The sequence below is a fragment of the Pteropus medius genome, unplaced genomic scaffold (genome assembly GCF_902729225.1).
Source record: "Pteropus medius unplaced genomic scaffold, Ma_sr-lr_union100, whole genome shotgun sequence".
Taxonomy (NCBI): Eukaryota; Metazoa; Chordata; class Mammalia; order Chiroptera; family Pteropodidae; genus Pteropus; species Pteropus medius.
Window position 1 is genome coordinate 4,112,393 of NW_024341894.1, and position 20,706 is coordinate 4,133,098.

At 50.5% G+C, this 20,706-nt stretch overlaps 1 protein-coding gene and 1 long non-coding RNA gene across 2 annotated transcripts in view; one reads left to right on the plus strand and one right to left on the minus strand.

The window, feature by feature from the left end:
* Nucleotides 1-20,706, plus strand: part of SHB (SH2 domain containing adaptor protein B) — a 128,264-nt gene that overhangs the window by 35,921 nt on the left and 71,637 nt on the right. The window contains exon 2 of the mRNA XM_039856322.1: nucleotides 9,419-9,539. Coding sequence (XP_039712256.1) covers nucleotides 9,419-9,539 — 121 coding nt within the window. The remainder of the gene's footprint in view (nucleotides 1-9,418; nucleotides 9,540-20,706) is intronic.
* Nucleotides 6,951-8,081, minus strand: LOC120597686 (uncharacterized). The gene is made up of 2 exons (XR_005651436.1): nucleotides 7,866-8,081; nucleotides 6,951-7,694 (listed from the first exon to the last, which is right to left on the minus strand). It is a non-coding gene; the product is annotated as an uncharacterized LOC120597686 (long non-coding RNA).

The following is a 20,706-nucleotide window of genomic DNA, read 5'->3' on the forward strand; positions in this document are numbered from 1 at the left end:
TGGGCTGCCTTGTAGCTTCCATGTTGGAAATGTGCATGAATCATCCTAAGGCACCCCATTCAGAGACAAATGACCCTTCACCTAGTCTGGGTCCTGTTGTGCCACTGTCACTGAGTCTTGAAACACCCTGTGCTGGCCCAGATTACATGGACTGCACCAGAACCAAGCCTCTTCTCCCCTTAATCTTGGCTCTGAGCACATGGTAGGAAAGGCCCCTTCAGTCAGCCACTCCTGCTCGGGCCCCAAAGTCTGGTTTTTAAAGGTCCCGTAGCCCTCAGGGAAGGCCTTCGGCTTCTGGGCCCTGCCGTTTTTCTTTCACATACTTTACCTGTGAGTACACTGCAGAAGTTGTCCTCACTCCTCAGAGCCTCCTGTTACCGTGAGAAAGCCTCACAGGCATTCCTCATCTTTTCTTGAGAAGCTAGCCAGGCCACGCCTATCAGGAACAGAAAGATAACTTGAATTCAGCCATCTAAACCCCATTTTGGAAGCAGGCAGGCTATATATATACACAGGTCACCAAATGACTTAGGTTCTCTTGTAAGCGGAAATTGGTGGGGGTCCGGTTTTGTCACTCTGCCAATGACCGTTCTCTTACTGGATACCTGGGTGACCTCTGCAAGATCCTTCCCCTCTCCAGGCCTTGGTTTCCTTCTTGGTAAGACGAGGGAATCCGCCAGTCTGGGTGATGTGTTGAGATGATAATTGCACCTGACATTCGTTGAGCACTTGCTATGTGTCGGGCCCTGATCTAGGTGCATCACTCTTATTGGCTTATTTAGTCCTCTCCACATCCTCGTTTTACAGCTGAGGAAGCTGAGGCACAGAGCAATAAATGATTTCCAGAGCCATCTGTGGCCCTGCTCCTGATACATTGTTTAATCCATCCCTCCCTAAGTGCCCTGCCCAGGAAAGAAGAAAATCCCGACCTTACCCCTTCCTGACCTGGGGCTGATCTCGAGAGCATTTTCTTGGCAGCGGCTTCAAACCCCAGGAGGAGCACTTGTCCCCGCTTTAGCAGGAAGCTTGGAAGAAAGGACTGTCTGGGAAGGTAGGTGGAGGTTGACAGGGTTTGTAGAAGGGCTGGGCAGCCCTGAACCAGAGCTCAGGGGAGGACAAAGTCTCAGTGGATGACCTGGAGTGGACCAAGCCTAGCCTGGGGCCAGCATCCCCAGGGAGCTATCTGCAGGGATGAGTGGTGGTCCTTCCAGGAGGCCCTAGAGCACTTTTCCCAGGTGATGGTAGTGGACATGCCCTAGAAATTTTAGGAATGGCTTTAAGAGAAAAATTAGCCATGCAAATATTGCAGGCACAATGTGGACTCGGGAGTTAGGAAACATTTGGTTACCTATTTCTGGCATTGACCTTTACCTCTTCCCCTCAGGGCCTCCTGCTCCTCAGTGAATTCATGCTTTTCAGACTATGGATATTGGTGCATGTTGGGGTTCTCTGTGAAATATCCTTTGTATAAATTACACACATAAAAGTTTGAAACCCACCAGACTAGACCATTTCTCTTTCAGCTCCAACCTTACCTATAATCACTGCAGACCCCTGGGTGCTTCTTTCCTTGGGAGGGATGCACCGAACCCTCTGTCCATAGGCTTGGGCCGAACACAGTTAAGAAATTCTAGGATTGATCTATTTTGGAGTTCAAAATAGAACCTCTCACTGCTTGTGAGATGCTGAAAAGCTGGTCCCTACCACTTAAAAGTGAGGTTCTGGGGTAAACAGGGCTGGGCCAGGCTCTGCTCTAGCAGCCTCCCACCCAGGACCTTCTCCATGGGGGTTAAACTGAGCTGGCCGGGGAGGTGGGGGTGTTGTGAGTGAGGCGGTGTTTGGGGGGGAGCTGTGCAAGCAGAATTGACAGAGGCTGTAATTTGGAATGCATTTTTCCCAACAAGTTGGAGCCTGCAGGTGTCTAGGCAAGCAGCTGTGGCCGTGGGAGGGGCAGGACTGGAAAGACCAGTGGAGACCACTTGAAACACCCCCTCGCCTCCTAATATGCAGGGCAGGTAGCTGGCTGGTCTGTAAAGAAGCATTTACACTAGAGCACCCAAGGTCTGCACAAAGAAGTCCATGGCAGCTGCCAGAGGAAGGCTGCTTTCATAGCGACGACTGTCCCAGATGACTGAATTATGAAGTCATGAGCCCCATGCCACTGGAGGCGTGAGGGCAGGGCCCTTGACTTTTATGTGTGAAAGAGGGATTTAGAGTTTGAAGTGATTCTGCATGGCCGAGTCAGACCTGAGAGGAGGGAAAGGCTGCCACTGGACAGCCTTGGGGCTTCAGAAACACCGCTTACCTCTGCCACTCTGGAGTTCTTCCTAGGTTGCTGTGGAAAAGTGCCCTTCCCACCGTCTGATTTCTAGGAATTGCAGCTGAATGTGTGAATGTGGCTAATTAACTTCTTTACCGTGTCAGTAATGATTTATTGGAGCACTTGCAAGGAGAGCTAATCTATGACGGTGAATGCCGAGGACAGGAAAGGGAGCTGGGTGGGGTACTTGCTCGAACAGGGTGTCCTGGAACAAGGTTACAGCCCCTTCCGTGAACCCCTCAGAGCCTGTGAGCCCCTGACACCGGCCATGGATCAGGAGCACCCTGCTGCCTCCCAGCACACAGGCGGGGGGTGGCCCTGAGGGTCCCAAGAGGGCCTCTACCTCTTCGCCAGGTGCCCCGACTAGGAGGTGCATCTTACGCAAAGCATAAAAGGGAGAAAAAAGGATTGTTCGCAAACATTTTTGTTTTCGTGGTTGAGAAATATGACAGCTGTTGTCATGCCTGATTATAGCCAGTTTTCTCTGTGTGATCGCTGGGGCCTTGACTGGTTTTTTTTCCTCAGGTCTTTCTTTTGTCTCCCCCTCCAGATGTTTCATTGGGCAGAGACTCCAGCACTTCTCTCTATCCTGGGCACATGGGAGGTGCCACTAGGGTCTTTTCTTCCTAAACTGCTCACAAATCCCCAAATCATCTCATTATTTGCTCCTCACAACATTCATGAAGCTGAGAAGGCAAATAGTTTCGCCCCATTTTACAGATGAATTGCTGAAGCTCAAAGAGATAAAGCACGTTGCCCAGAGTGACCCAGTGAGGGTACAGTAAGTAGAGCCAGCTCTGCTCCAGAGCTCTGCTTGGCGGTGTCCTTTCTGAGGTGCCACCTGCCTTTCTATGTATTTGCAGAGCCTCAGGAAGCTGCTGCAACCTAGCTGCCACTGGACAGCCTTGGGGCTTCAGAAACACCGCTTACCTCTGCTACTCTGGAGTTCTTCAGACCAGCTGCCTTTGAAGCTGGGGTACTGCTGTGAGGTGCCGGATCTGTGCTAAGAAAGCACAGAGCACAGACAGGTGGTAGCCAGTTAGCTGACCTCCACCCAAAGCAGATGTTCATCTTAGAGCCTCTGCTCAGACACCCACATAAATTGCAGGAGCTCTGGTCCACAGGCAGTGTGCCCCTTTATTGCCTGTTAGATATCTTTCCTCCCTCACCGAGCTTATGTCTGTATAGTTTCTGGGTCTGTGCAGAATATCTGTCCACTGCCTCTTCCCCAGGTCATTTGCGGCCTTCCCAAACCCCCAATTCCCTGTTTTGTTAATGCCATCTCTTGGTTGGCATGGCAACAGTCTCCATTGTGGGGACATTGGGCCTGCCAGGGCCTGTGTCATGGTAGGTCTCAAAGGAGAGGCAGGACTCCAGCCTGCTCAGCCCCCTGATAGGAACCTTCTGGCTCCTGCAGCCACCTCATGCCCCACAAGCCATTTGCTCACCTTTGAGGAGGAGTCCTGACCCCCAAAGTGAAGGAGAGAGCCAGGTTGCCTCTGCTCCAGGGAGGGGCCTATGTGGCTGCTGGGTTTCATACTGGCAGGCCAAGACGTAGCAGCCTTGCTGTCCTCTCACAGTGCCCTCCACGCAGCCAAATGACAGGCCAGTCACATACCATGCCATGTTTTCAGCCAGGTAAATAATGTGTCGAGTGACAACAGAGTCAGCACTCTCAGCCTTGCTAAGGCAAAAGAGAGTGTGTCTTCGTCTTAGCTGTTCTTCAAAATGGCTCAAATGCAAGGGGGCTGGGTCTTAGCCTGGGGCTCTTGACCTTTCTGATATGTGCCCAAGACTTTATGGGCATGTATAAAGGTGGTGGAGGGAGCCACAATGTCATCAGTTATCAGAGATCCATGCCCCCACAAACAAACTATTCAGAAAACTAATGTACAGTATTAATAGCGAATTGATGAGGTCCTCCTGGGACCATGCAGAACATTCCCAGAGGTGTGTGTTCCTATTAAGTTTGCTTTGGAGTAGAGCAAACAGAAGTCATGGCCCTGGAAAAGACCCAAGACTTCATGGGGTGCCGCCCCCTCACTTTACAGGAAGAGGAGAGCAGCACAGAGTGGGAGCGATTTAGCTTGCCTCATCTAGCAGAGGCCAAGCTGGGGCAGCCCGATGCTGCCAGTTCCCACAGACAGCAGAACACGTGGAGGTGACTGTATGGCTCAGAGGAGGAGGTGCCTGTGGGATAGTGGGGACAGCATGGGTCACCTATTCCCAGCTGCTTTGCCTCTCTGACCCCTCTTTTTCAGCAGGTTCGAGTAATTTTGGCAGAGATGCCCCTTGCATTTCTGCAGTGTCTCCTCTTCGCAGTGCTGCCAGCCCATTCTGGAGCCCAGGATCTTCCTGGAGGGTTTGCTGAGAGCCAGGTAGAATTGGCTTGAAAGGGTCTGCGCTTTAGAACAGAGAGCCTCGCAAGTCCTCGCTGCTAGGACCAGCGTGGGGGCCAGGCTCCCCTCACTGGAAGGACAGAGTCTTGCCTGGGTACGCCTCTCCCCCCTGCACAGCCATGTTGCTCAATCTGGGGCCAGCCTTGGGCATTGCACAGAGGATGCCATTACTGCCACGTCTTAGATTCTGGAGATGGACCAAGGCGTGTTGGGTCATCTCTCATTCCAGTTGACTCCCAGGGAAGAAAGCAGGGGAGAGCTGCATTTAATACCCACTTCTTGCTGCACTTTAATGATCGGGGCTCAGAAATATCTGGGAAAAGTGAGTAATATCTGGAGTAGTGTCTGGAGGCTTTGCTTTAGATTGGTGGGGGAGGGGACTGGCTCTAGTTTAACATCCCCAAACTTTGCTGATAAGAATCACCTGGGTTGTTTATTAAATATGCACATTATTGGGGCTATGTATCTGTGTGGTTTTTTTTGTTTTGTTTTTTTTAAACAAGCGTTCCAAGCCATTCTTATCTTCAGGCGAGTTTGAGAAACAGTTTATCTACTGTGCCAAAAATAGCCTGTGAAGAGGAATGCTTTTTTAAAAGTTTAGTTTTGCATATAATACATTAATGAGTTTTCCCCTTGTTTGAAAAATGTATTAACATTACAGGAAAGTTTCCTTGGATTTCCTGTAAACATCCCTGTCCCTTTCTTTTCCCAGAGAAGGTGTCAGTTTGAAATGTGTATCTCCCCAGATCTTTTCTTTACATTAAATAGAAATACATGTTTCTGTTTTATTTTTCCTAAATAGGCATCAGGTTGTATCTACCATTCTACAACCTGCTTTCTTTTCATTCTAAGCCATGTCATGGAGAACTATATTAGCACATACAGAGTGACTGCTTTTTTTTTAAAAAAACTTGCTGCATAATATTCTATAGCATGGAGTTATTTAGCAGTTCCCCTATGGATGGATGTTGCAGGTACTTACAATTTCTCATTATTATTTGCTCTAGTGGAGCATCCTTGCCCTTGTCTCCTTGTGTACATTTGGGAATAAATACTGAGAAGCAAAGTTGCTGGGTTAATCCATGTACATTTTTGAATTTTAGCGGATTCTGCCAAAAGTTATCTTTCAAGGTAGTTCTACCAATTCACCTTCCTACCAAGAGTACATGGAGAGGATCCAGCTCTCTGTACAGGTGCAGCTGTCTCACAAAAGCGAATGGACATGTGGCCAAGTGGTGACACCCAACTTCCTCTAGTGCTTCCCTTTGTGGATGAACAGGAAGACTAGTTCCTATCACAAAGCTAAGTCTCCAAGTTAAAAACACTGGGGCCCCAGACAGATGGAAGGGAGTGAGCAGTTCCCCCCAGCCGTGTGTGCAAAACAGAACGGAGGCATGTGGAGCTGACTCCCAGAGCAGCCAGCTTACGGAGCCTTGTCAGTGAGGTGGTGGGCATGGCGGAATTCTAGGACCCTCTGGGATGCAGTGGGCCATGTACAACACAAAGGGATTTGGGAGCAGCTCTCAAAGACCCCCAGTTTTGCTGCTTTATGAGCCTGTGAAAGTCCTTTAAGGGCACCGGATTGACCTGGGATCTCTAGTTTTGTTGGAAAGCAAGAAAAGGTTTGCCTGGGGTTTAGCCATAACCCCTTTCTTTCTGTCGCTGCTCAGCTCCATAGTGGAGTGGTGAGACCAGTAGCCTGGGTTCCCCTCTCAGCTCTGCACCTGCCCCATGGGACCACGAGCAGGCCACGTGAAGGGGGCCAGTGCCCTGTCAGGTCTTCGCCAATCCAAGATCAAAGTCAAGGAAAGTCTCTCTGTGCCCAGGTGGCTTAACCTACAGAGAAGTCCCTCTGGCTTCCTCTTGGTTGAATTGTTCAATTAGATTTGAGGGACTTATCTGCTAAGTGGGGCAAAAACACCCTCAGCAGGAATCTAAGCCCACACCTGGGAAACTCACTCTCTTTTAACTCAGATAATCAGCAGCCTTCACTCAAGGCCCTTGCACAGCCATCATGGCTTACAATGAGCCCTGGGCAGCTTGGACAGTGGTCACACTGCCCAGTGCATGAGGCTGAGGCTGGTGGCACAGCACACATCACTCTGGCTAACTGCCCACTCAGCTCTCCTAACACCTGGTTAAATTTTTACTCCAAAAAACCCAGGACATGATTTTGCAAAAGGTCAGACAGCTCTGTGAGTGTTTGCCCAGTTTCAGGTTGCTCAAACCTCAAAGTCCCTCCCCTCTGCCCACGTCACTTTGAAGCTTGCAAGCAAATTGATTAAATATACATTTTAGGAACCTTCCGATTTGCTTCTTAAACTAACAGAATTCTAAACTTTTTTTTAAATGGAAGGATTTTCAACTGTCAGCAGGTATAACTGGAACCATATGTCAGCAGAGACCAGGGGCTTTTCCTGGTTTTAGGATTTGTAAATTCTTATTGAAACGGAAGTAAGCAGGGCAGGCAGCTGGGGGCCCCTTGACAGCCCAAGCTCAGATCTCATTTTAATTAGAAAATACAGATAGTGCCCGCTGAATCAAAGGCCTCCCAGAGCTCCCGGCAAACAAAGATTTGGTTTATATCCTTGCAAGCCTCCGTGTTTGCAAATTATAGAGTACTTCTGAGAGGAGCTGAGATGTTGATTTCTAGATTACAGAGACTGCAGGCCAACTCCCCCCACCGCCACCCCCTGCCCCCAACTAATCTCCCAAAATGATTTTGTTTTCTTGGGGAAATATTTGCTCCCTTCCTCATTGCAGAATAGATGGAGGATGTTCATGTTGAAAAGAGACAGTAAGGAAGCCCAGGGCGGGAGGAACGAGATTAGATGTCATCCACAGCAAGTTCATCATTTTCTTCATTTGGACTTCTGGTCCCTTGAACTCTGAGACACAAAACCCTACGCCAGATCAGCGTCTGAGCTGTTCTGTTTGACAGTGGTTCACGTGTATAATTTTCTTCCTGGCGTGTTCTGCAAATGGTAGAATAGAAATATCAAATGAAAGACTTTGCCTGGCCCAGCTTTTCCCCCACCCCCAGTCTTTCCCTTGCCTGGTGTCATTTGAGCTCAGTGAGTCTCAAGAAAGGCCACGATTACAATGTCAGCATCTGGAAGCGCCCCCACTGGGACACAGAGACTGACCCACAGCTGCAGCAGCAGGGCACACATGCTCAGATGGTGGACGCTCCGGCCTTGAGTCTTTCACTGATAAGCGTGACCGCTGTGTGCTTTGCCTCCTGTTGGCCCCCGGCCACATGCCAGTGACAGGACTGCTGCCCACTGTCCCTCTTCGGGCATCACATTCCCGGCAGCAGGAGGTCACTTGCTCACCCTGCCAGGGCTGCTGCCACAAACTGCCTTTCACCAGGCAGACAAAGGGGGATTTTCCCTTCCCCTGGGCTTACAAGCCCCTCAAATGCTTTACATTCCAGGAGCTGGGAGAGAGAGAGGAGGCTCCTGTGGTTTCTAATTAAACCCACAATTTAAATAACAATTCATACAACCCCAAGGGTTGAGAGAAATGCTGACCTACCCCCTCCCAAGGGAGGCAGCTGGGTGGCCCTGCCTGCCAGGCCGAGAACTTGCCCTATATACAAGATGCGTGACCAAAGGGGACAAAAGTCTCATCAGTGAGTTGTTGTGGAGCTAGGGTGTGTTGAAAGGGAACGGTTTGGTGATTCCTGTCCTTTCTCCTCTGGTAAGCCTCAGGAAGGTTATGAAGTAAGGAAGGGGAGGGAAAGTTGTCATGTTTACACTTAGCTTCCAACTGAGAATTTTTACCCTTCTCCATGGAAAATGTGGAGCTTGGTCTCTGAAGTGTTCAAATCTCTGATTCCCACGTTCTCTTGGGACTCTCCTCTCCGCCCCCCACTGTCTACCCCCAGGTGACCTGCTCTGTCTGTTTGTTGTGAAACTTTGCTGTCTTCTGGAATACAGACAAGTGAGGGGCCAGGAAGAGCCCTGGGAGCAGAGGATCTGGCCAAGGGTCTCGATCAGGTCCCTTCCCCCTCCAGACCTAAGCTTCCCCATCTGCTATAGACGGGTCTTCCAATTTACTGCTTCCAAGGCCCTTTCTGGCCCCAGCAGTCTGTCCATCCATGCCTGAGCTGCTTTTGTGTTTTCACTGGGCCTGTCTGAGGCCACAGTCATCTTTGCAGTACTTGCAATACGTTGATCTCACCAAATTGTTGTCTGATTACCCAAGGCGTGGTTGTATTCCAGATTTGGGGAAAATGGATCACTGAACATAATTATCTCTAGACAAGCCCTCCTATACCTCAGCCAGCACCAGGAGCTCGTCAGCATTTCCAAGCTTTCTGCAATCTCCTTTCCAACTTTCCTCCATTTCCATTCCATTAAATTGAGCAATTCACATTCCCCAAAGACACCCTCCAGGTTCTTGCCTCTGTGCCTCTCTACCCAGATGCCCTTCTGTTCTCACTTCACTGCCCAGAGCAGGCCACGCTGCATGCACAGGCTCAGAGGTCCCTCTCTTGCAATGGAGCACTGCCAGTGTGGGTCCCTTTGTTACTCCTATAAGAATTAGAGCTCTCCGAGGGTGGACACCAGCCTCCCCTTCCCCTTTTTTGCTGGTATGGCACTGGCTCAGTTTACGTTTGGAGCAAATCCTGGCTGTGAACATCAGTGAGCAAAAAGCCAGAGGTGGACTCATTCTGCCATCTTACTCCCTACAGGTGATTATCGCTGATGACTACTCAGATCCCTTTGACGCCAAGAATGATCTCAAGAGTAAAGCAGGAAAGGGGGAGAGTGCGGGCTACATGGAGCCCTACGAGGCCCAGAGGATCATGACAGGTAAGCAGAGCTACTGACACAAGGACTCTCAACTCAGTAGGGAGGTAGAGAGGACACTCTTGGACACAAGACGTTGGGAGGCAGCACTGTGTTGAATCTTCAGCACAGTTTACCAGTTAGTGTTTTACCCATGTCAGGAAGAACCTGGCAAGGCGCAGTGGAAGTCCAGACACTAGCCTACCAAGTACACTTAACCAAAATAAGGACAGAGAAGTAAAGGGAGGAAAAGAGAGGGGAAAATCCTATAAGGAATTTCTGACTGAAGAAAGATATAGCATTTGACAGAGAAACTTAACTTGGAGCCTCCTAGCAGCCAGGGCAATAAAAGTAGCAGGCTGAGTCACCTTGCTTTCATTACCTAGTAGAAAGGAACAGACTAGATCGTTAGGAACCAAATTATGAACCAAATTATCCCCGATCCCATACAAGGAAATCTTTGTTTTGGGGCTTGAAGCAGCATAAAGAGCCCTGGTCTACGAGGCAGGCTTATGGAAACACAGAGACTGTCCCCCTGTGGCTGTTTTCCTACTGGCCCTTAATGACAAAACCCTGTCAAAGCAATTATATAGGGCCCAGAAAAATGTATCCCCAGTATGCAGTATCCCAAGGGCCTCTTTTTGCCAGGATGATGCCTGGAGCATCTTTAAAGAATGAATGGTTATCAGCTATCAGCTGACCCCAGGCATAGGCAAGGTGGTAGGGAGATCGCAGCAGAGGAGAACCCTCATATGGGTCCTCCCGGCACATATGGATCTTCTTGGAAGAAGATCCAAGAGATGGAAGAGCAGCTGCGTGGGGTGGCCCCCTCCGCCCCTACACAAGGCAGAAACAAGGGCAGGGGTACAAAGTGCTGAAGAGTACAGGAGGGTAGCCAGGAGCAGCTTGGGAGCCACCCCTAATTTTGAGGCCCGGTGAATTGGTACCCTGTATGTCTCGGTATTTTCCTCCTTCTGTGGCCCTTTTCTTGTTTATCTGTTTGTTTGGTGTTCATGTCTGTGAGCACTTTCTCTTGTTTCTTCCTGAAATCGAAGGAAGGAGAAGCGGGGCCCATGTGGAATGTAAACTTGTAGGGCTGTGGAGACCGTATAGGACAATTGCTGAAGGATCTGGGTGCAAGTCCAGTCCCTGCTTCTAGGATTCTGCCTCGTGCTCCTCCTGTTCGTGGAAAGCGATTCTCTGGCCACCAGTGTGGCCTCCAGAACACCTGGCCACCCTGTGAAGGGCCTGGGAGTGATTGGCCAGAGAGACTCAGGCCAAACTTCTAAAGGGCCGCCCCTCATACTCACTCTCATCTTCGTGATCTCTCCTGGTAAAGCGGCCTGTGTGGACGGCAAGAGGTAGAGCACTGAGCATGCATTTGGGGCCAGGGTCTTGAGGGAGGAGGGGCAGCCTGCTCTCCAGTGATTCAGGGAACCAGGTCTGCTTCTGTTCTGTGCTGCCATCACATCCCATCATGTCCGCCCCCATGTACCATCACCCCCATCAGGCTCACTGAAACACCAGCTCTTTGGCAGCGCTGGGGGCTGGTGGTGGGGAGCTTTGGCTCTGCAGCTCCAGCCAGCCTTGCATTGAGCAGGCATCAGTCTGGGCTTAAAGGAGTGGTAGTTACAGGAGTGACTTTGAGACGCTGGCACAGTCAGATGTCGGGACAGCAAAGGATCTTTGAGGTGTTCCAAACTCAACAGCCTAATTTTACAGGTGGGGAAACTGAGGCTAGGGAAGGTGAAGGACTTGCCCAAGGACACGTAGTGAGTTGGAGGCAGACTGCCAAATGTGCCTGTGCTTGGCCAGGCGGTCTGGGGTGGAGCACTGAAGGAAGCGTAGTGTTTGTGTTTGATGCGGGGGTATCCGGGACACAAGGAAGTGGCAGGAGCCGTCTGAGGCTGGCGCCCAGGCTCTGTCCTGGGCCCTTTGACATACACACCTCGCCATGTCCCTGCAAAGGAGCTGTTGTCTCATTTTATAGGTGAGGGAAACTGAGGACAAGTCACTTACCTGGGATCACACAAGTGGAAGCGAGGGGCTCAGACTCACATCTAGAGAACATGAGGGCAGGGGGCTGAGGGCGAGGAGGAGAGGATATTTTCCAGGAGCCTTTAGAGGGCCCCCGCCTCTGACTGGCATCTTTGGAATGGAGCTGAGTTTCTCCTGGTGCTATCTTGGACCTCATCACTGAGTAGCCCTTTAGCTGGGTGGAATTGTCCCGTGGGACTCAGGCTTTTTGATGAGGCGCACCCATGGGGGCTAGGCCCAAGGCAGTTTGAGTTCACGAGGAACCTGCATCTTCATGCATTCTGTCTCCTAAGAAGCATCCTTCTATTTGTTGCTCTGGGCTTTGTTCCTAGCTTGGAGGCTATGCCCAGATTTACCCGCATTTTTTTTTTTTTTTTAAGGAAATAAGTGATTAAACAGGACATCTTCTGGTTATAACGACCTTGTTGTGGCTTTCTTTGACTCAGAATTCTTTGTATGTAACGTCACTAGTGTCTGATGGCAGGGATGGGGGTTGGGGTTGTAAACGTTCCAGGAAGCAGCTCACCGAGCTGACAGAAGGGGAAGGTGGGGGGCAGAGGTGGATGCTGGAGTCAGCAGTGGAGCAAAGGGTGGCACTGGAAAAGTTACATTCATCCTTTTAGAACGACCCTTTTCAGATGCTGTAGCATTTATGTGTATGTGTGTATTTAACTTCTAATAACAGGGCAGGCATCTTTGGTGCATGAGAATAACGCTGCCAGGCAGAGCATGCCCTCTCCCCTCTCTGCCTGAGATGGGCGTGCCTCTCTGTGCCGTGCAAGAGGAGCCCACGCTGGGGTCAAGCGGATCTGGGATGGCCACTTGCCGCCTGAGTGACCCCTTCGAAGTTTCCTCTGCGAAGCAGTAGCCTTAGAGTGGGCAGTCAATGCAAACTGGCTGTTTGACTTAGGGCAGCACGTTCTGTGCCTCTGTTTTCACTTGTTTATGGAATGATGGTAACAGTAGTGGAGGCAGCAGCTAAACTCTCTTGTACTTGTTTACAGCACTAGATGTGAAATCTCACTGGATCCTCGCCATCATCCTTTGACATTTAGGTGCCCATCGTACCAATGGAGAAACTAAGGCACAGAGAGGTTAAGTAACCAGCCCAAGGCAACCCAGCTGGGTAGTCCATTGTGGGGCTGATGGCTAAGGCCCTGTTTTAACCATCATGCAGGACATTCTTTCCAGGGCCCATTTAACCCTGGTGCACCGAAATTTGATTTTCAGACTCCCAGCACAGCCGACGTGCCTGTGATTAACTGATGAGGTTTTGTTTTCTGTGTCCTTGGCTCCATGCAGCAGGTGGTGGGAGCTTTTGGAAGGTGTGCTTTTGTGAACAGAGAACTTGGCCCAGACTCACGGGCTGTGGCTGGGATGGAGGGTGTAGAGAAGTATGCCTGTTTGCCCAGGGACTCTCATCCCCCTCTCATTTGTCTCCTTCAACTTCCCTCTCCTCTTTGTGTCACCCGCAGGAATTAGGTTCTGGTTCCAAGATGGAGGCTGAGCTCTCCACAGAACCTCATGACCCAGATGCCCATGGATCGCCTCCCTTTGTACCCCCATTGCCTCTTTCACTCCAGGAGCAGCTCTGGAGTTACCTCTTTAAAACCTGAGGGCACTTTGGAACCCAGTTGGAAAGCTAGTGACCCAGTGCAAGCCTTTCTTTTTATAGCTAAGGAAACTGAAGATCAAAAACTTAAATCCTTTTGAGATTTTTTTTTAACCCATTGAATAAATGCGAAGCTGTCTAGTTAGTTGCCCACCACTAGAGGTATCCAAGCAGAGGACGAAACAGCCAGCATTGGGTGATGTAAAGGTAGTTAAATCTCAGGTGAGTGGTTGGCTAAAGCAATCTCTGAGGTCTGTGTCAACCTGAAGCTCCAAGATGTCATGATTTACTGTGTGCCGCCTCATTATTAGACACCCGGGACCAGCCACACGAAGGGAGCACCTGAGACTAACTCTGCCTAGGAAAGGATCTGGTTAGGGCCGACAGCTTCCTTCCTCAGCGCCAGCCTGGCCTACGTAACTGTTCCGCCCTATCTCCCCTTTCTATCTTGCTTGGCTCATCTCTTGAGGTCACTCGGGCCTCAGTTTCCTCCTGTGTAAACTGAAGAGAGAGAATCAGAGTACTTCCAGGTTCCCTCCCTGCCCCAGTGCCCCAGTATTCGGTGCAAGCCTCCCATGGAGCCGGTAGAATCAGGCCACCTCTCTCCAGAGCCCTGCCTCATAGCCGATTCTTTCCCTCTTCACTGAGTCTTGATCCTGGGCTTGAAGGCCCAGATGCATGGAGACCTGCTGATGGGTGAGAAGGGCTCTGGGCTCCGAGTTCAGGCCAACCTGGGTGCCTGGTGGGTCAGGATGCTTAGCTTACTGAGGCTGCGGTGTCCTCATTGTAAAATCAGGCACACAACACTGACATGAGTCTTGGGTAGAAGAACATGTGCATGAGATGGTTGTTTTTGAGAGGCAGAGGGCCTCTTGGTCCTTCACTTGGTATTCAGTGCTATTGAATTCTCTGGCCAGTCCCTGTAGGGGCCCCTGCCCACCTGGAGGTAGGTGGCCCAACCAACAGGACAGTAATAGAACAGGTATCCTCAGGCCCTCTGCAGGGCACTGGGTCAGCTTGGCCTGGAGCCCTTGCTGTGCCTTGTCGTGTTAGAGACTGGGCTGTGTAATCTGGGCAGATATTACCACTGCCCCTAGGAATATCCACAAAGCAGGGAGACAGGCTTGGATCTAGGTGGTCAGTGGACGGTGCACAGAGGTAAGCAGGCGAATTTCCAGTTCATAGGCTCTCCATTTGGGCAATCTAAGTGAGGTGGGAGGTGGTGGTGATGAGAGCTGCGTCTGGTAACCCAGGCAGAGGGAAGAACTTGAGCAAAGGCATGGAGGTGTGGGACTTTCTGCGGGCAAGGAGTGGCAGGAGTTGAGGCTTTTGATAGGATAGTGATAGGAAAAGCACATGGGGCAAGAGCTTGTAAAGATTGATTGGATTATAAAGCCCTAGTTCACCTAAGGGCACAGACTGTTTCTCAATGGAGATCCTTTCTCCCCAGGCCTTCAGCCCCAGGAATTCTTAGAGGTACCCGAGATGGTAGTGGTGACGGGGATGGTGGTTGTTAGTTTTTGCAGAGGGCTTCTCTGTGAGCCGAGCACTGCTCCAAGCACTTTCCACGGTTACTCATGTAATCCTCACAAGGAGCCTGTGAAGTATAGGTACTTCTATTTACCCTCATTTTACAGATGAGAATACTGAGACTCAGAAAGATTAAGTAAGTGGCAAAACCAGGAAAAGCAGCACCCTCCAGAGCCCTAGCCTACAGCTAAAACAGTCTCGTAACTGTCCTGTACTCACAGAAGCTCTGCAGAAATAACTGGGAATTTTACAGTTACATAAGCCCCCTTTTTATGTGTGACTCTACGCCCAACATCCCTTATAAAATTGTTCAAAGTGTCATCTCACAGGATGAATCACATACACAATAATTGAAAGCATTTTTCCATAACTTTTAATATTATAAGCAATTACACATTAAAAAGCATCCTTAGCATGCTTTTATTATTAAATCAACTTTATAGCATCATAAGAGAAAATTAAAAGAAAGCCCTTTCACACAGAACCCACTGCCTCGACGTGGCTGTTTTTCTTGCTCACAGTTTGCCTTCTGCCCTTCTTAACCCCATGTGCTAGTAGACACACTCCAGGTAAAGCCAGTCACCAAATTTAAAGGCAGAGGTGGGGGCATCCTTTTGTATCTTCTCATCCTCTGTCATGGCCTCTTCTAGGAGCAGCAGGCTTTCTGAGAGAATGGCAGGTCTCTGTGTTTCTAGTTATGGCCTATTTCAGGAGGAAGGAGGCAGGAAATGTGGTTTCTAGCTCTCACTCTGCTTTGGTCTGCTGTGTGTCTTGAGGCAGGTCACTTTCTCTCTCTGAGCCTCAGTCTTCCCATCTGGAAAATTAGATTTTGCCTTCTTTCCTAGGCACCATGAGGGTCGTTATAAACCCTTAGGTTCTCTACTTCTCTGGTCACATTGGGCTTCTCCAGTTGTCCTGGTCAGGACGGTCTCTCCTCCTGCCCCACTCCCACCACCTCCAAATGGCACCAGCCCAGGTCTTGCCAGGTTGTGACAAAGAACTGGCTTTGGAACCCTCCTTTTTCACGGGCATGCTGCCCTCTCTTTTTCAGCACAGACACGCCTGGGAGCTTCCGGTTTGCATCCTTCTGGATAGACAGGGTCCAGAGGCCCTTCTTGGAGCTGCTGTTCTTAAATTCCAGAATAAAGCCCTTGAAGACCAGAAAATGCTTCTCAGAATGGGGGCGCAGTAAAGGACAGGGCAGTCTTTGAGCCTTGACTGGACATCAGAGAGGCCATCTTTGGCCACCCTACCTGAGATTTCCATCTTCCTCTTGTGTTTGCCATCATCTTTGCCCCCTGGTTCAAGGCTGTGCTAGCTACTCTCTTGTCCTGGTAGCTGGAAAAGTAAAGGGCCTTTTTGTCTGGCCCCCCGAGTCTAGGCACTTCCCAGCTGTGCAGCGCCCATGGACTCTGCTCTCAGAATATCCATGCACTGGCCTCTTTCATCCAGCCTGCTCTGCACAGCTCTGCTCCCCAACCGTCCCCATGCCCCTTCACTCCCGTCCTGCCAGCCTACCTCTCATACTCTGCAGGGCCCTGGTCTGCCTTCTCTCCTGGTTGCCACCTGTCCTGGTGGTCACAGCCCTCCCCTGGCTGGGGGATGTAACTGTCCTTGAAGGGCAGTGCTTTCTGCCCAGCATCCTCTTTGTGCTTGAGGCCAAGAGAGGCCAAGCACGAGCTAGGCAAGGTCACACAGCAGCAAGCCACGGAGCAGGTCTCCTGACTTCTAAAGTAGGGCTCCTCGGCCTTGTTTTGAAATGTTTTGAAACCTGCCCCTACACCTTCCTGGCAGATCGAAGGCTTGGTCATGCACTGTGCAGAGTTCCCTGGCTGGTCTATCATTTACCAGAATGATTACCAACTGGACAGGAAGAAGATAATCAAGTGTAAATAGATTTTGTATTAGTCACCGGATGACTTTCCTGATCTTGAGAAATAGCATGGCTCACACACCCAGCCTGGTGGTGCTTACCTGCTGAGATCCAGCCCAGGGAGGCCAGATGGGAAGGGGAGGGGAGCAGGTGGGGAGGGGAGCATGAAGCCTGGGTTTCTATGGTGACCAGTGGGCCAACCTGGCAGTCACTTCCTATTCTCTTATCCCCTGGGCCTCTCTCCCTTTTGACCTTTGACACAGAGCTTGTCCATCTTTTCAGGGAAGTTACAACAGAACTGGACTAGGCCACAGAAAGCCGATAGTCATTGACAGAACTCCTGCTGTGTGCCAGATGTTCTGTCCCTGTCCCCCAGGTACCCCTGTCACACGGGAGGTTGACAAGGACCCAGACGAGCACTGTTTGTAGTATAAAACAAGCCAGGAAGAGTGACACCATAGAGAGAATAGAGGGAGGGGGTGATACTACCTCCTGAAGGCTAATGTGGGCTGCATAGAGAGGGTGACATTGAGCAAAGTCACACTTGAAGTCTTAATTCAAAATGACCTTCATCGTGAGGCCTTCTCTGGTGCTTATCTTAAATTTCAGCCATCCTCAACACTTCCCAACCCCCTTTCTCTGCTTAATTTTATTTTTAACACTGTTCACTATTTAGCATACTGTACATTTTTCTTACATTTTATCTTGTTTATAGTCTGTCTGCCACTAAGATGTGGACTTCACAGGGCAGAAATGTCTGCTTTGCTTATTACTGCTGGAACCTTAGTACCTGATTATAGTACATAGCACAAAGTAGGTGTTCAGTAAATAGTTGTTGAATGCATGAGTGTATTAACTAACTCTAGGGACCCAGGGCTGGTGGACAGCCATGCTGGGGCCCTCTCAGGAGCCCACGGATATCTCATCTTCCTCTGAAGATTGCCAGATCTGGAGAGTTTAGCCGGTTGCTAAATGGGTAGGGAGGTGGGGAAGGAGCTGGCTTGGCCTCTGGGCGGGAGTCAGACAGGAGACCTTGGTGCCTTGCTCCGTCTTTGTCATCGACACCAGTTCCGTCTCCATGTGGAGGACTGCATGCGGCTTCTAGTTGTGCTTCTTGTCAGCCCTCCCTCCCTGGCCTAGAGCTCCTTGAGGAAGGGACTGGGTCTCACCCATTTTCATGTCTTCTTTGAGCCTAGTAAATATTCACCAGTTGAATGAATGAGCCCAGGAATACAGGTCTATATAGAGAATGAGTGTAAGAAAAGGCAGCAGATAGTGAACAACTACTCACTATAAACAACTTTTTCATTTTGCCAAGACTCACTCGCCTGAAATCACAGGGTCGTAGTCAAGGAACAAAGTGTGGTGCGTTCATTCATTGGACGGGTGTTCACAAATGTCTTCTATGTGCTGGTGCTATTCTGTACTCTAGGGGTCGATCAGGGAACAACACAAAGTCCCTGTTCTTATGAAGCTTACACTCTGGGTGCAGGATCGAGGGGGAAGTGTCGCACAACCATGATTCCCATAAACTCAGTCCTGGGAACTCTGGTACAAGGAGGTCTGTATCCCAGGCACTGCAGCTTCTGGTCACTGCAGCTCTGGGTTACTGAAGCCTGAAAGTCAGGGGCTTTCTCAAAGTCAAGAGCAGAGTGGAGACGTTTCCCACGGCCCTGGCCGCCTTCAGGAGGTAGGAAGATCCCAGAGCTGGTCTTTGGGGCATGAGCCACCCAGCTTTTTCGCAGTGGCTAGCAGCTGCATTCCCCTCTCTTCTTGGCTTCCATGCAAGAGCACAGACTCTGGGAGTTGTCGTGGATTTTCCCAAAGCAGCGAGCACCGTTGTGTGTGCTGGCACCCAGCTTCACAGGTGTAATTGGGATATCCTGCCGAGCATTTGGCAACAAGGTCCCAGACCCCCAGGAACATGGCCCCTAACCTTTTCTCTTTCTTGGCAGCTATGAGAGAAACCCACAGGTAGAAGAAATAAAGGAACAGGAATGTGATACAGAGGAGCTCACCTCCCCACATCCCTGCCCCTTGCCTTTCAGAATACCAGAGAGACATTAAAAGATCTAAAGGCACAGAAATTGATGGAAATGCCTGTCCAGAAATTGATCCAGGAAGACTCAGGTCGATTGGCAGCAAAGCTCCTGGCATCCTCCACCTACCCAACAGTACCCTGCATGTGGAGCAGAGCATGGAGGCTGTTGGGGAAGCACCACCCATTCCTGGGGCAGGGGTGTGACACAGTTAGGAAGTTGTTTAGGAAGTTGTGCCTGCCTGGGTGTGTAGTATGGATTAGAGCAAAAAGAAGCAAGAGGCAGAGAGACTGGTTCTGTGGCTCTGTGGCTATGACAGTCATCTAGGCCAGGGGACTGTGGCTGGAGCCAGGGCTGTGGCTATGGGGTGCTGTAGGCAGGAGCCAGTGGGTGGTTAGAAGAGTTTGCCAGTTGGGGTGCAATGGCTAAGAGAGAGGAAGAAGCTGGGATCCTGATGAATGGGAGGATGAGAGTGTCAGTTACCTGATGGGGATTGTCCTGTCTGAAAGTGGGGAGGAAGGTTCTTAGGGGAGGAGTTGGTGGGTTCAGATGTGGGCACCTTTGTGTTTGTGTGTTTGAGTTAGAGGAGGGCCCAGGTGCTCCATCCTGGGGGTCCTGGGGAGAGGAGCTGGTTTGCAGATCTGTCCAAGGAGACCTCTAGCTACAGCTCTGCCCCTCCAGAAGCCTGAAGAAGGAGATTCAGTGCTTTGCCCCACACCCTATTATTTGACTAATTAATTAGTACCCTCCTCTAACAAGGGCTCAGGCTGGCTCTCTGGAAGTTTATAATGATGGCAGAGGGCTGTATTTCAAGGTCCTTTATAGATTATGCCGGGATTCTCCCTAAGGCTCTGAGCCGAAGCAGTGGGATCATTTTCATTTTGCCGGATGAGATAGCTGAGTCATGGAAGCTGAACTGAACCGTGCCCCTTTCCAGGCCCCCCTCTCTCTGCGGGGTCTGCCTGCTCTGCAAGGGAGGGACTGAGAAACAGCAGGTTTGCATTCTTCTGATGCAAACACTTGCCACCTGTAGGGTCACTTGGCGGGTGGCTCAGGTTCAGTCCTCCTCCTCCCCTTCTCCCCCCACCCCTTGAATAGCCCTGCTCTTCCTCTCTTTCAGTGGCTTGGCTCATCTGTTTTGATATGGTACACTGCCTCTGGTCCTTTTCCAAAACAGGCTGCGTGAGCATAAATAAATAAAATGCCACTTCTTCTCTCCCCTGTCTAGAACGCAGGCCTATAATTGTACCTGGCAACCTAAAAATGACGCATTGGATGAGAGTCATCTCCCAGGGCTCCGAGCTTCCTCGTTGGTCCTCCCTATTCCAGCTGCCACAATCCTTCTTTCTGTATGATTATGCTGATCCAGCACTTACTACACGACATCATAATTTACCTGCTGTACTGGGGGCCCCAGGTAGGCAAGAACCACAGGGCTAGGAACACTTGCACTCAGACTGTTGGTGACCAGTATTTGAGATATTGGCCCAGAACTTTATGATGAAGAATGTCCCCAGGACAGAACTTGCTGCTTTTAGTTAAGTGTTGTGTAAGTGATCAGTAAACTCTTCCCCAAGGATTAAAGGTCTCTGGTCGTGGGCTCATGCCTGCTGGCCTATGCCTCGGTGGGTCCATTTCCATTGCTAGGCCTCATGGATGCTGGCACACACGCTCGTGTCCCCAAGCCCCAAACACAGAGCCTCTCCAGCATCCCCTCACCAGATTTTTGAGTCCTTTCAAGTCTTCATGCTGTCCTTGCCACCCTCCCTTGGCTCTTGGTGTCGCCACCTTCCCCAGCCTCTCCCCGTCTAGCTGGTGCCTGAGTACCTGAGCTCTCATCTCTCTCACGTGACCTACCATCCATTCCACATGACCATTTCGACCCCCTCCCTCCGGTTTACCAGCACAGTCCTGGCACAGAGTGGGGTGCAAGGGAGTCTGTCTCCTGTTGATTTCCTCCTCTCCCAGCTGTCTTGGTACCTTTGCTCACGCTGTGCCCTGCCCTTCTTAGCCCAGCCCGGCCCACTGTCTCAGGGTCGCCCTCCCTTGAAGCCCTTCTGCACGTGTTTGATTGACCTCATTGGTTTGTTTCTTTCTCCA